At 42.1% G+C, this 15,364-nt stretch overlaps 1 protein-coding gene and 2 non-coding genes across 3 annotated transcripts; 1 reads left to right on the forward strand and 2 right to left on the reverse strand.

Annotated features, from left to right (window-relative positions):
- Nucleotides 1–3,012: 3,012 nt before the first annotated feature.
- On the reverse strand, nucleotides 3,013–3,084 carry trnap-agg (transfer RNA proline (anticodon AGG)). The gene has a single exon. It is a non-coding gene; the product is annotated as a tRNA-Pro (tRNA).
- Nucleotides 3,085–6,628: 3,544 nt separating this feature from the next.
- trnap-agg (transfer RNA proline (anticodon AGG)) lies at nucleotides 6,629–6,700 on the reverse strand. Its single transcript has one exon. It is a non-coding gene; the product is annotated as a tRNA-Pro (tRNA).
- Nucleotides 6,701–11,496: 4,796 nt separating this feature from the next.
- On the forward strand, nucleotides 11,497–14,678 carry setd6 (SET domain containing 6, protein lysine methyltransferase). The gene is made up of 9 exons (XM_063477409.1): nucleotides 11,497–11,601; nucleotides 11,896–11,976; nucleotides 12,058–12,202; nucleotides 12,277–12,418; nucleotides 12,994–13,188; nucleotides 13,283–13,421; nucleotides 13,724–13,904; nucleotides 13,983–14,119; nucleotides 14,245–14,678. The coding sequence occupies exons 1-9, from the start codon at nucleotides 11,575–11,577 to the stop codon at nucleotides 14,581–14,583; spliced, it is 1,386 nt and encodes a 461-aa protein (XP_063333479.1). The 5' UTR covers nucleotides 11,497–11,574; the 3' UTR covers nucleotides 14,584–14,678.
- The last annotated feature ends 686 nt before the right edge of the window (nucleotides 14,679–15,364 follow it).

The raw sequence follows: 15,364 nt of genomic DNA on the forward strand, positions 1-15,364 counted from the left end.
CTGTGTCCAGGGTGTGAGGGGGTCTGTGATGAGGATGTAATGCAGTCCCATGTTCACTGCATCATCCACCGACCTGTTTGCCCGGTAGGCAAACTGCAGGGGGTCCAACTGGTGGTCCAACTGGTGGCCTGCAGACATTACAGGCCAATCCTCCAGGCGCTCAAAGGATTTCATGACCACAGACATCAAGGCGACAGGCGTTAGTCCACTTCTTCACAGTTTTGACTACAGGCTTGGCACGTTTGAGTTGTTGTCTATAAACTGGAATAAGATGGACCAGGCAGGGATCAGAATGTCCCAAAGCTGCCCGGGGCACAGAGGAAGTTTGTGGTTTAGCTTTGCTCTGTTAAAATCCCCAAGTACAACTGTAAAGGAATCTGGGAATTTTCGTTCCAGGGTGGTGATCTGGTCAGCCAGCTCGCACAGTGCGTTGTTCGCGTTGGCCTGAGGAGGGATGTAAACTCCAACCAGCATGAAGGAATAAAACTCCCGCGGTGAATAAAACGGTTTGCAGTTGATAAAAAAAGTTTCCAGGTTTGGGCTGCAGTATTTCTGTAACACTGTGACATCAGTACACCAACCTTCGTTAATGCAGAAGCAGACTCCGCCACCCTTTGTTTTCCCTGACAGCTCCGTTTCACGGTCTGCCCGGTGAAGTTGGAAGCCCAGCAGATTTAAGACAGCATTTGGGACTCGCTCACTGAGCCAGGTTTCAGTGAAGCAGAGGGCAGCAGAGCGTGCAAAGTCCTTGTTAGTCCGGTGTAAAAGCAGTCCCCCGTCTGCGTCTCCTCCGAGAGCCACAGAGAGCTGCTGCGCCTCGACTAAAATATCAGAAAAACTTTCTTGGTTTATGAAAAAAGGATAAGAACTACTTTGAGACGACTGCCTGATGTTTAGCAGTTGATCTCTGGAGAAATGATGTGGTCTGAGTGACCAAAAGCGCAGAAAATAAACAAAAACAAGGAAAGTGCGAGAGAGCGCAGTACTGAGGCTGCCAGCCGCAGCGCCATCTTGGTAGTATAATGTCGCCATCTTGGACATTATACAGTGAAAGAGCTCAAGTGAAACCTTAAAACAGTTCCCATGTGCACCATCTACGTCCTGCTGTCCTCACATGCTTTCTTTACTGTCATCAAAACATTTGAACAGTCTGATTACAGTAAAATGTATTTTTGAATATGAAAAACATATTTCAAGCACTAAAGTAATGGGTTAATTCTTCCTCCAACACAATACAGAAAGTATAGAGTATATATGATACTATTAAGGAATAGAATAGCATGTATAATGTTTTTTTATTCATGATACCTTAAGTTATTTTTATAATGCTTTATTGGTTTTAAACATTTTTGTTTTTACAATTAATATTTAATACTTTTTGGATACAAATCTTATATTTCCACTTCATTTTATTCTGGACAAACAAATACAAAGATTCTTGGCTTAGCATCAGCAGCTGTCACAGTTCCTACCACAGACAATATTAACGAGAATTTCATATTCATCAGTGTCAAATGCAGAAGTGAGGGAATATAATCCAGTATATTATACTTCTCCTTTGGTATTTATGACTCAATCTGGAATCTGGAAATCTGAACAGTGAAGAATACATTTTTTCAAACCCAGAAATAAATTTATTATACATATTTTATAATATTGTGTTCATTGTCTTAATGTAACTATTTCATGGTAACATTTTTTCCCCATTGTCTGTCACAAGAACACAGACGACATGTATGTAAACACATTTAACAGACTTTTAATGACCTAGCCTCTGTTCTGTAGGGTGTGCTTTTGCATTAGCTTGTTTTCGTGTTCAGATGGACGAAGATTTCAAGAGGAAGCTTTTCTCTTTATTTCCACTTCTTTTTTGTTTGTTTGTTTACAAGCTCTTCACATTTGATTCCATCTGAGATCGAGGAGCAGTGAAAATCTGGGTAATACTTGTCACACATGTAAAGAAATTCATTTTGGATTTACCATTAGAGGTTAAATGACAGAAAAATATTCCTGCAGTTGTAACAGTGGGACATGCTTGCTGTCTACAGCCAAGAAAGATCATTTAAATTGTCGCGTTAATAAACTGTAACCAAAGGTAGCAAAAGTACAGACACTCTATAGTAGAAGTACAGATATTAGTGTTGGAAAATACACTAGTAAAGGTTGAAGTACCGATTTAACTTCTTTACTCACGTAATAGTAAAAATGTGCCTAAGTTTCTGCCAGCTACTTTTGTGCAAAGTTAACTGACCTTTGTGCTATACTATTACTAATAAATGAGAATACAAACTTTAGTTTAAATTTGAATCCTAATAAATATACACAACTTTAGCTGAAGACGAGCAGAGAAAAAGAAGGAAAATAAAAAACAAATAACTTGATTTTCTGTTGCCTACATTGTAGAGGGTGATTTTGCCTTTAAACAGAAGTAGATGAGTAGAGTCAGGAGTTAGAGTGGGATTCACCCACTGGTGGAAAGATAAAAACGGGTTGCAGTGGCTCAGCGTGGTGAAAGAATCACTATTTATATCGTGGGCTCCACGAGATTTTCTTTGTGTATAGGCTGTGATCAGCTGATGGCTACTGCTGTTCTGAGGTTTACTTATCTTGGTGAAGTTACACAATGATTCAACAAGATGTCAGCAGATGTTTCACGAGTTGAGTTGTTCTGTTAAATCCTCTACACAGACAGTACGCTCTTTGTGCTGTTTTTATAGTAAACTGCGTGAAGGTGGGATTCAGTCAATGAATGTAAGCATCATCAGCGTAACTTCAAATCCATCTCTGCCTCCTGCTTTGAGATCCTGCTTGTGTTGAAAAATGTTATCTCATTTTACAAGAAATAAATGTGATAAATGAAAAATGAAAAAAAAGAAACATGAGTGGAAGATTTTTACAAGAGTTCAGTTCATGGGCAGCAGCCTCCTTTATGGCTTTTGCCACATGAAAAATGTCAGAAAGTCACATTTCCAATCTACCATATCCCATTCTAAATGAATTGAGTAAAAGCAAGGGCTCGTCCGGGATTTGAACCCGGGACCTCTCGCACCCTAAGCGAGAATCATACCCCTAGACCAACGAGCCACAGCAAACAGCTGCTCACATCTGGACTTCTGACATATACTTGTGTGTGAATCCTGCAAAGTTGTGATGTGGCATTTGGTCCTCACTGCTTCATCCAGTACAACACCACCCTCTGCTGGTGGAAAACGTTATAAGTCTTCATCTCGTTAACAGACGCCCCCACTATATGCTATAGCATTTTTATGGTATCTATGGTAAATGGCCTGTATTTGTATAGCGCTTTACTAGTCCCTATGTACCTTTTTCACTGGAGATGTGTAAAAACATTTATTTAAACAAAAACACTTATTTACCGAGTAAAGAGAAATTTCTTGATGCATTCTCAATCATCCAGGTAAGCAAATCTCCAAAAGTTGATTGTGTTCATCTGGACGTAGCGTTTTGTGGGAGAAACGTTTCGTCACTCATCCAAGTGACTTCTTCAGTCTCAGCTGACTGCAGGTTTCCCCAATCTTATAAACAGTACTGTTACGGCCCTAGCTGGGCCTCCTGAAACTGCCCTTGTGTGGGCGTGGGGTTTTTCTCCGCCTCCTCCTCTCTTGCCACTCCTACCCCCTCTGTTTCTCTCTCTCCTCTCTCCCCAGGACACAGCTGCTCTTGGTTAGCCTCGTTTGCCACCTGAATCCAGTCAGCAATCACCTCTGAGGCTATTTAAACTGGGGATGAGCTGTGAGCAGGGGGGTTTTTTCTGGTGTCTCGGCTTTGAGTGCTAGGTGTGTGAATGTTCTGCCTATAGTGTGGAAGCTAGTGATGGGCAGATGAAGCTTCATGAAGCACTGAAGCTTTTCATCCAATTGGTTCACCCCAGCGCAAAGCTTCTTGAAGCTTAATTTGCTCTAGTAGGATATCTACTGGACGTAAAAATATTAGTTGGCATGAATTTGAAGAGTGTGCCATTTTGCACACAGCCTGTAAATGTCAACAACAAAAGGAGTGTGTAAAACATGTATATTGTAGTTATGGCAGTATACTGTGTATATTTATACCGGCAGTATGGAAAATGATTATTTGGAAATGCTTAAAATGGAAATGATCATTTACTGTGAGGTGAGGAGTGGTTGGGGTATGGACAGTGGTTGTGCTTTTGTAACGTTGAGGTATGGACAGCTACACACTGCCTGTTCACATTTTATTCTGTAAAAACTAAAGTTTCACTGCTTTTATGATCTTTTTAGTGGGGCGAACATAGCTAGGATTTAATGATTTAACAAATCTTTTAAATCCTTTGTCCTCCACAATGCTAAATGGCTGGGAGTCCTCAATCATCATGCTAACCAGGTCTTCATCTATTTGAGATGGTTCTCCTGAGGAAAGAAAATAAAAACAAAGCACAAATATAAATATCACACATGTAATTTATTACAGTTGTATAATATTGTTATATCCTTTAGTAACATTACTGCATGCTATATTATCATGGCATTTGATGGCTCACCTGGTCTTGCTCCACAATCGGTGTTCCGCTTATTCTCATGCAAAGCTCTGTAGTGCCTAAGCATGCATGGATGAGGTGTTGTTATAAGATCCCAGCTCCCTGGCACAAAGCAAACACTTCACCTTTTAGAAAAGTAAAGACAGCTTAACATAAATTGTATTGCACCATCAGTATTATGAAAATACATCTTCTGTAGAAATGTACATACCTTGTTGGGAGGAATAAGATCAAAATGTTCCCACACAGGGAGGACATCCTCCTCTTCTTAGCTGGCTCCATTCTCTCCTGACTTTTTCTCCTCACTCTCCTAAACCTCCAAACTCTCATTAACCGCAACTCTCCATCAAACACCCACATTTTGAATGAAGTCTGAGGGGTTTATATCGCTGTCAAGCTCGCGGCAAAGTTCGAACCACTTCCTGAACCAGTCACGTGGTACAGCCGGGCAGCGAGGCTTCGGACGTCATCATTTTCAGCTCCTGCCATAAATGAAGCAAGCCTCGATACGCGCATCGCGGAAACGCCCCCTCAATTACTCGACACAAGCTTCGAAGCCTCGATACAGAACGTCCCATCACTAGTGGAAGCAGTGTGCAGTGTAGCTGCTTCACGTGAGTAGTGTGGGCTTGTGGGCCTCGGCAGCAGTAAAGCTAGCTGCTGCTAGTGACAGGCTGAGCTTGTGGGCCCCTGGAAGTGCCTCCTCGTGGTGTGGAGTTTGTTTGGTTGTTGTGTTCTTTGTTGTTGTAACCTTTTTTCCTTTTTCCAAGTGTCATTGGTAAAACGGCGTTGCCGGCTCTTTATGTTAAGATTATTTACAATAAAGACTATTTTATTTACTAAAAGCACCTGTCTGTTCTCCTTTCATTCTGTTCTGGACTCATTTGTTACTGGTCCCCTCACTCGCATGCCTAGACCCCTTCGGGGGGACGTAACAAGTACATTTGCATAATGACTTAAACCAGCCCACTGAAGGAACAAAGGGCTGGGAGGTCAGTACATGAAAAGGGAAAGAACAGTCTCAGCTGAGACTGAAGAAGTCACCTGGATGAGTGACGAAACGTTTCTCCCACTGAAAAACGCTACGTCCAGATGAACAGAATCAACTTTTGGAGAAAGAGAAATTTAGAAATGAAAATGATGAAAAATGAAAAAGTGCATTTGAAAAATCAGAATACAGCAAAGGGAACTTGTCATTTGGAATGTAATTACAAATAAAATCATTTTCTCCAAAAAATAATGTTGCAAACATAATTTCAGTCTTTGCTTAGCAGCATATAGAAAGCATAAAGAGACAATGGTAAGTTAAAGCTAATTGTGGGCGGGTCTTAAGGGTGGATGTAGAAGTGAGACCATAATTCGGTCCTCCATTACTCTGTGCTGTCTCTAAGATTTCGTATCGTCTATGTTGTATTCTTAGTAATAATATGAAGAAGAAAAAGAAAAACGTAAAAGAATTCTATCTTCCTGCTGATTTGGGTGTTATATCATTATGATCTCACTACAGCAGTCACAGAAAGCACAAATTATTCTTTGTGTTTGTGCAAACATTCAAATATTCTTGTGTTAAACAAATGTGCAGACTGCACATGCAGTCGCTAAGGTTCCTGCTTGTCTAACTAAATGAAAAGATGCTGATTAATGCACTGTCACAAGACAAGCTGTCAGTTTGATAGTAATTCTTGACTTGACAGTTCATGTGCAAAAGTCACTTACTATACTTGCTTTGATAGCGTTTGTCTTCAAACATGTCTGTGAAGGTTCTCAGTCATCCAGGTCATCGTAGTCAAAGGAGCTTGCAAAGAAAAGTGTCTGGACTTCTTTAAGACGTTTCAAGCAACTTCAGTTCAGTTCATGAACACAGTTCATGAACTGAAGAAGCTTCTCGGATGAGAAGTGAAACGTCTTCAAGCAACTTAAAGAAGTCCAGACGCTTTTCTTTGCAAGCTCCTTTGACTTTGTCTTCAAACATCTCATTTTGAGTACAGCTTTTTACAGGAGTTCAGTTGACAGGCAGCAGACTCTTTTGTGTCTTTTGCCATTTGAAAAGTTGCAAAAAAGTCATGTTTCTAATCTCAAATAATCCATCTTAACTGAATTGATTAAAACTGAGGGCTCGTCCGGGATTTGAACCCGGGACCTCTCGCACCCTAAGCGAGAATCATACCCCTAGACCAACGAGCCACAGCAAACAGCTGCTCACATCTGGACTTTTGACATATACTTGTGTGCAAAGTTGTGGCATTTTGTTCTCACTGCTTCATCCAGTGCAGCACCACCCTCTGGTGGTGAAAAATGTGATATCTTCAACTTGAACTTTTAAACGTTCTTAACAAAAGAAGTCAAAGACTTTATCTCGGCAGAAGACATCCCTGCCCCCCCCAGTCTTATCATGTCATATCTACCTCTTTCTATGTTAAAATGTTGATGTGCATGGTATCCATTATTGCAGATCATATATTATATATCCTGTAGTGTTTGTTTTTTACAATAGTACACGTGGCAGTATTAGTAAAACTGACTATGATGTTAACAAAAGGTAGAAAGAATAAACAGGAAGTGGTCAATGTTCCTGCAAGACCATGGTGCTACATATTACATATAGCAGACAATCAAAACAGGACCACATGTGCAATGTGCAAAAAATGCAAAAATTGCAAAAACAAAAACGGTGCAGCACCGGACAGAATAGAACGATACAGACACAAGACAGTGCAGGCACAACAGTACAATAGAAATTTGCAAAAGACTGCGTATTGTGCAAAAAGTCACTTGGTGTATGAAGGTTTGTGTGTGTGAGAGAGAGAAGAGTGAAGAGGTGATGTCATGTTCTCGGCCTTTTAGGAAATAAACATTTGTTCCACATGACTTTTCCGGTAATTTGCGCCCCACCAGTGGGGCACGCCACACACTTTGAGAATTGCTGCCCTAGTCCAACAAGCAAAATGAAATCTTTATGGTGCTGTGACATGAGAATCTATTCCAACAGAATCTTCTGCTGGTAAAGATTTTCTATGTACACATGAAATAATCTGAAAATGGATGTATTAAAAAGCATTAAGGGGTCAGCATTCATGGTCAACAGCCATCCTGTCATGATTTGGAGGGACATTTCAGTGAGTGGTGTTGGAGAAAAAACCAACAGAAATATGAATGCACAAAAGTACCATCAGACTTTGATCCACCATGAAAGAACATCTGGAAACCATTCAGTTTCATTTTCCAGTATTAAAATCGTCCCAAACACAGCGGCAATGCAGTAAAAGCATGCTATTAGCCTAACACTGAAGTCACTGAGCTTCAGTTTCGCAGCTATTACACTTAATAACTGGTGTTAGTTAACTTTTAATTCTTTGTAAAGTTTTGCTTTATTGTTTTGTATTTTCTTAAGACATTGGAGACCTACATAAAGCACTGAAATGGTTGAACGATTCAATAAGTCGCTGAGCGGATTTCCCATTTTGTAGACTATGTGCACCTTAGCATATGCTACTTCCGGTGGGGAAACTCCTGTAGGGCGCTTCGTTTCCGGTGTGATATTCGCGTCTTGTTTACGGTCGGGTTTTCCAAAACAAAAAAAAAAGTCAACCAAATGGACGAATCAATCGGCGATTTACATTTCTCAAGATGTCTTGGGCATTTACCGAATATGTCCGTAGATGATGTTCATCGACTTATCGATATTTTTCCCTCGCACCTCAGAGCAAAAGAGAGAAAGGGTTGAAATTTCTCAGTATTTGTATATAGAGATTGACAGACCACGTGACTTTCGCGCATTGCATGCAGGGAACTGGTGGCAAAACAATCCAAGTACCGCATCAAATGCATGCATTTGCAGCACCGCAAAACGTTCATTCTCCGGTTCCAATACCTTCTTGGTTTTTCTTTGCCCCCAAAAAAGGATTGTACAAAACTAAGGAGAACAATGCCGGTCCGTACAAAGACAGACTCCACGAAAAGGCAAAGAAAAGATACGAGGAAAAAATCAAAGGAGTGAAAGGGTCAGACCCTTACGAGCACACAGAGTGATCAAAAGACGTCAGCGTGCTGCTCAACTTTCACCACGGTCAGATTTATAATTATACGGTTCTTGGAGTGAGTGCATACACTCATGAAGTTTTTAGTAACTTCAGGTCGCTGCAACAAGCCCAGGTACAGTTTACCGACAGATGGGTACAGGACCTTGAAATGCACCGTGTAGAACGAAAGACCATCGTACGAACAAAGGTAAGTTTACCAGTCTCACAAATCGTCTTCATAAATACACATTCGTTAACCGTTTATTAATAGGACCTTTGAGCTCAACGGTAATTAATTAGTAGTGGAAATAATTTCTGGTAGGCATTACAGAAATGTAGCAGTGACAATAATATTGTATGCTGTAATCGTACTGGGCAATTAGTGATACAAAAAAACTGTTTTATCCTGTGAATAAAAGTATATGTTTTTGTCAATGTACCGTGGTAATAACAGAAGCGAAACGCAATATTCTGTCAGGACAATTCACTATTTATTCAAAGCTGAATATTTACTGTCCAGGCCATCCGTCGCCTCTTCGTGACTTCGGAGACATGGCTTGGACAATTTCTCTTCCACGCCGGAATCTGATAAAAACCAATCGCTTTACCCGTCGGCTTCACGCGGCTGTCGTTCGCCCGGCTTGTGCAGTTAATAATACAACAGCTTCTTGCCATTTTTTGTTTCTTTTTATCGCTGTGTAACTGATTTCAATTGAAAGCCTGCTTGCGCTAGTACCTCTTGCCACGGATACCCACAATGCTTTGCGGTTTTACCCCTCAATGACGTCACATTTTCAATCTCTATAGAGTTCCCTCGTTTATCGCGGGTGTTATGTTCTAAAAATAGCCAGCTTTATTTTTTACAATTATTTTAGATGTTTTAAGGCTGTAAAACCCCTCACTACACACTTTATACACTTTTCTCAGACAGGCATGAACAGTTTCACACTTTTCTCTCTTGTTTAAACTCTCAAAGTTCAAACCTTTGTAAAAAAAAAAAAAAAAAAAGTCCATTATAGAATGAAACCAAAGATCAAACCCTGTTTTCAGTCCCAAACATTTATTTGAGAAATAAACATACAGTATATTTGTTTTCCTATAAATAATAATGACAGATTTTAGAACTAATGAATTTAACTTTAATCTTAATTGCTTAATTTAAGCTTAATGCACCTTATAATCCGGTGCGCGGTATGGCAAAAAAATAAAAATAAAAAATAAAAAATACGGTTACTTCTACCTTCCTTTAGCATGTCCAGAAGTCCCACTTTTTGTGCGATGGTTAGCATCTTCCTCTGCCTTTTGGGTGCTACCGCAGGAGCCTCTGGCGGTGCAAAATGTTTCGTCGACATTGTTGTGTTTGTTGGGGAGAAAACTTAAAAACATACAGTACAGCACTTCAGAGTCACACTGCTAGTGATCGATGTAGCGATTCTGCCGTGCCGGAGGAGACCGACAATGATCTACAGCCGATCGGGACGCAGAACACAATGTATGGGCTCAAAATGTGGTCATAACAATGCGCTAAAAAAAAAAAAAGCATGCAAAATTGCACTAAACGGATCCGCGAAACAGCGAAGCTGCAAAAGGTGAAAGGGACAGTAGCGGTTTTAGATACGGGCGACACGGGCGGTTGCCCGGGGCGGCATCGTGGTGGGGGGCGGCACCACGGCCATCGGCCAAAAAAAAAAAAAAATGCTCGTACTCATACTCAAAACTCTTAACTCTTGAGCCACGATCGCCCCATAATGACCAGACCTAATTCTTTTGAAAACCATACGTCTTTCCACAGGTCTCAACTTCATCAGACATCACCTAGACACAGAGCTGGATGAGGCCAGCACAAACAGCAGCCTAACCGACGAAGATGATGGATCCATGGGGTCAGGAAAGCCAGAAGCAGGGGAGCTGGAGAGGTACCTTTCATGTCCGTTCACTGGAGGTGTGGATCTGTTGCATGGCTTTCCTCACATCAAGAAGCTGTCGATCAAAACCAATACAGCTCTTCCTGCATCTGGAGCTTGTGAAGGACTTCTCAGTCATGCAGGACTCCTGTTCACTGCTGAACAGTTACAGCTTCACAGAAAGAACCTTGAGAGCAAACTGCTGCTGAAGCTTAACCATCACAATGGCACATTTTTGCTAAACATGCAGAAATAAATGCACGCCCATACAATTTATGGTAAACTGAGCTGCCTTGTATATACATATGTTGAAGATGCCTCGTTCTAATGTTTTCTCTGAGGCTGCTGTGTCATTTGGAGCAAAAATGAATTTAAAGTTTACAGCATATCTTGTCACTGGAAATTGTTTGCACTGTTTATATATTTATATTATTTACTGTAGGTATTGGTGAAAAAAGCTTTATGTTGTGAAAAACTGAAATCTGGAAATTAGAATTGTTGTGCCTTATTTTGTTGATGTTTTTACATATATTCCTTTTGCAAATACTAAAATTTGTATATTTATTTATTTATGTTTGTCTGATAGCATTTATTTAAAAAATAAATCAGACATTTCAAACAGTTACTCACCATGAGTAGTCTTTTCGCCAAGTACTTTTTTACTCTTACTTGAGTAACTTTTTTGAAGACTACTTTTCACTTTTACTTGAGTAATAATATTTTAAAGTAATGCTACTCTTACTTGAGTACAATTTTTGGATACTCGACCCACCTCTGGTTGAGTGATGTAAACAAACAATCGATCTACGCTCTTTAAACATCAAAATTGATCATTTGATTTTTTTATGACACAGCAGTGGTGAGTGTTCCCACCTCTGCTCTTTGTAACTTAACGTAATCTTTCCGTTTTCGTATTTTGGACATGATTTTGGAGTCCACCTTGGCAGTAGTAATTTACTGCAAAACAAAGCTACCGGAAATGTACAACCCTACAGCCGTTCTTAAAACAGGAAGTTAGCATTTTCTCGTGCACAGGGTCTATCCGCTTTCTACGAGTCACCGCGTGGGCCAAACTTAACCTGCACATGTTTCACAGTGCGCATGCTCGAGTTAGCTTCGAGTGTACTTCTGCGGGATGGCAGCAAGAGCGAAACGAGCCAAGGTAACAGTTTGATCCGGTTTGTTTTTAAGCAGCAAACACGACGCTGCGTGTTTCTGTGTACGTGTAACATGCTGTGGTGTACACGCGGGGTTTACGCTGTCGATCATGAACTCTGTGATCTGCTACTTAAAACGTGCCGCCATTCAGCTCGCTTTATCACTTAGCATTGATGCAAGGAACACCTTCTTCTAACTGTAATCACGTGGCTTCGTTTTAGAAGCGCGTGAAACCACGTGCACGATAGCATTAGATAACACGTGCCTGTTCGTATTGCTGATGTTTCTGCGCTGACAGGTGGAGGATGGCTCAGGGCTGAGCCCTCTGCAGAGCTTTTTACAGTGGTGTGACGGAGTCGGCCTGGAGCTCAGCAGTAAGGTTTGTTACGGCGTCGTGCGACTGTATTTACAGCTTAGTCAGCACTAAGATCTGGTTTAGGACTGACGTTTGTATCTGTAGGTGTGCGTGAGTAAAGAGGGGACCGTGGCCGAGTACGGGATGCTGGCCAAGGATGACATAGAGGAGGGGGAGGTTTTGTTCACCATCCCCAGATCAGCTCTCCTCCATCAGGGAACAACCAAAGTTTCTACCTTGCTGGAAAAAGGTGACGTGTAACGCTGCAAAGATGCTGCCTGCCTGCATCCCTCAGTTTGTAACTTTTTCCCTTTTCCTTCACAGAGCAGTCGTCTCTGCAGAGCTCGTCGGGTTGGGTTCCCCTGCTGCTGGCTCTGCTGTATGAATACACATCCTCACAGTCCCACTGGAAAGCCTACCTCTCTTTGTGGACAGACTTCAAAACACTGGATCATCCCATGTTCTGGTGAGGAACACGCTTCGGCTCCCATCCCATCCCATCCCATCCAGAGGTGTGGTGTTACTTCCCTGGTACGATGGCCCGTACATCGGCGTGCACGCTGGAGTTGTGTTATTTGTTTCCAAGCCTGTTTAAATAGCTCACTTAATGAAAGAGCAGAATCGCTTTCCTTTCTGTTCTTCTAATATTTTATTGAAACTGAGCAGAACTGAGCTTAGTCACAGTTCTGCACAGAGATCGGTGTAATTAAAACGTCTCTTCTCAGCAGTGAGCACACAGAGCAATGTCCATGTAGTTTCTTTTTTTGGTAAAGATTTTCTCTATCTGAGCCACACACACCAGGTCCAAATGTCTGTCCTTCCTAACTGCATGTGCCAATTTTTGAGCCGCTAATTTGCCTGTTTAATTGGCCTGCTCTTATTTCAATAATTAGCCTGCAGGTAATTATTGAAAGAAAGTGACTGTATCTTTGTTTAGTCTTTATAAATTATACTACATGAAACAGTCTTAAATTAATGAATATTTTATTTCCTCTCTTACGGGAAAGAGGAGGAAAACATTTGAGCTGTCCATCCTTTCAGGTCTAAAGAGGAGAGAGGCAGCCTCTTGAAGGGAACAGGTGTGCCGGAGGCAGTGGACAGGGACCTGGCTAACATCCAGCGGGAGTACACAGATGTGGTCCTGCCATTCATGACCAGACATCCTGACCTCTGGAACCCTGGCACACACACACTGGACTTGTACACACAGCTTGTGGCCTTTGTCATGGCCTACAGGTTAGCATGCATAAATACATAAGACAGGTACAGCAGTGCACAAGCATGTGTGTTTGTTTCTTCTTTCCCATCCCGTCTCTCCATTCGTCTGCAGTTTCCAAGAGCCACAAGATGAGGAGGATGACGATGAGGATGAGGAGGAGGAGAAGCCTCCCAACCCACCAATGATGGTTCCCATGGCTGACATGCTTAACCATGTGTCCAATCACAATGCTAATCTGGAGTTCACACAAGTGAGGAGACACATCTGTTGTGGCAGCTTTTCACCTTTGAAAATCATATACTGTAGATAAAAGATGGGAGAAGCCAGCGTGATGCCCCCCATTAGTTTTTGATGTCCAAGACAAGCAAGAGGTGGCGAAACACTCGTACAGCACCTGTCTGTGTATGCTTGGACAGTAATCGTGGCCATGATGTATAAAATTAGCTTGAAATGAGGGATTGTGGTCATGAACTCATCAGGAAAGTGTAGAATAGAGTCGCTGTGTTTCCACATTTTAGTTTTGAACAATGAATTTGCGCAACATTTTTTCAGGATAGCTTGAAGATGGTCTGCGTGCGCCCTATTCATGAAGGCCAGGAGGTGTTTAACACGTACGGGCAGATGGCCAACTGGCAGCTGCTTCACATGTACGGCTTCACCGAGCCGTGTTCCAGCAACAGCAACGACACTGCCGACATCCCCGCCGCTAAACTCTACGAAGCTGCCGCACGAGGTGAACGATAACCGCCGCGTTTGTTTCAAAGCGTTGTGACGTGACGGTGTGAACGACATCCCTCATTTTTCCTCCCAGGTGCTCAGTCTGATCTGGACCGGCAGCTGGTTGAGGAGCAGTGCGAGGTGTTGTGTCAGATAATGGAAGAGAAAGCAGCCTTCGTCTTTGGTAAACAAGGCTGCCTTACAGACACAGAGCTCCATACGGCGCTCAAGGTGAGGGAGCACGTAAAAACAGCGCTAGTTATCGTCTGTTTTTACTTATGACAACAGTCGGGACAAACACTTGAAGCAGCGCCCTGTTTGAGATACGAGTGTTTGCTGATTGACTGTGTTTTCAGGTGCTGTGCATGTCAAAGGAAGAGCTTTCAGAGTTTAAAGACAACGAAGGATGGGAAGAAGATGACGAGGATGATGAGAAGATATCCCTGGCGCTTTCCAACGAGGGTCTTTCCGAGTTAAAGGCTTCATGGAAACGGCTGATTTATGAGGCGGCCCGTCTGACATTGAGGTCCTACGGAGACGGAGAGGATGAGGAAAAAGTCATGGATGTCGACCGGGCGTTAATGGAGGATAAGGCGGCACTCGCGGGACTGAGCTGCAGGCAGTGGAAGGCGCTGCAAGTACGCTATGGCCAGAAGAGCATCCTGCATGGACTCATGGAGCTAACCAAGTCATGAGTTCGGCTCTGACGGGAACCGCAGCCGAGGTTTTTAATCGTATGTGTGCGCCATCGTTTTTAGATGACACGGTTAATAAAACAAATGTCTTACAAGATGGTTTGGGGGTTTTTTGGACTGTTTTCTTCACTATTAATATTGAAATTTCACATTTCATCAGAACATCTTGCAAAAACAAAATCAAGTATTAATATACAGAACATGAGCCGCTTTAACTCCGACTCGCTCCCACCAACCCTGACTTTACTGTCCAGTGAAGGCAAATGTAGTAAAACTATTACACTGAGAACTGACCAGGCTCTAACCGTGAATGTCGTGTCACGGTACAGCATACATCTGGAATTAGTTTTAAAAAGTTATTTTGGATTTTCTCCAAACCACACAGAGGCTCAAATATGTCTTATCCTTATCAGAAAAATCAAAGAAACACAACCAGTTCTGGTATACCCTCCAGCCACCCCCAGGTCTGTTTCTGATCGTTTGGTCAGGAACATTCTGGTGGAGGTCATTTATCCTCCCAGTCTCTTCAGATGGTGCTGGGAGACACAGCAAACCTTGTGGCAAAAGCATGTATTGATGTGCCATCTTGGGTCCAGATGTCTCCTGCTGTTAGTCATACTGATCTGAGCCAAATGTTGAACTAGTCAAAAAATAAATGTCAGTGGCCTCGACCTGTAAAATCAGTGGTGGCGAACTCCAGGCATCGAGGGCCAGTGTCCTTGATCCAACACAGCTGATTTAAATGGCTAAATGACCTCCTCAACATGACGTTCTCCAGAAG

The sequence above is a fragment of the Pelmatolapia mariae genome, linkage group LG7 (assembly GCF_036321145.2).
Source record: "Pelmatolapia mariae isolate MD_Pm_ZW linkage group LG7, Pm_UMD_F_2, whole genome shotgun sequence".
NCBI classification, from domain to species: domain Eukaryota; kingdom Metazoa; phylum Chordata; class Actinopteri; order Cichliformes; family Cichlidae; genus Pelmatolapia; species Pelmatolapia mariae.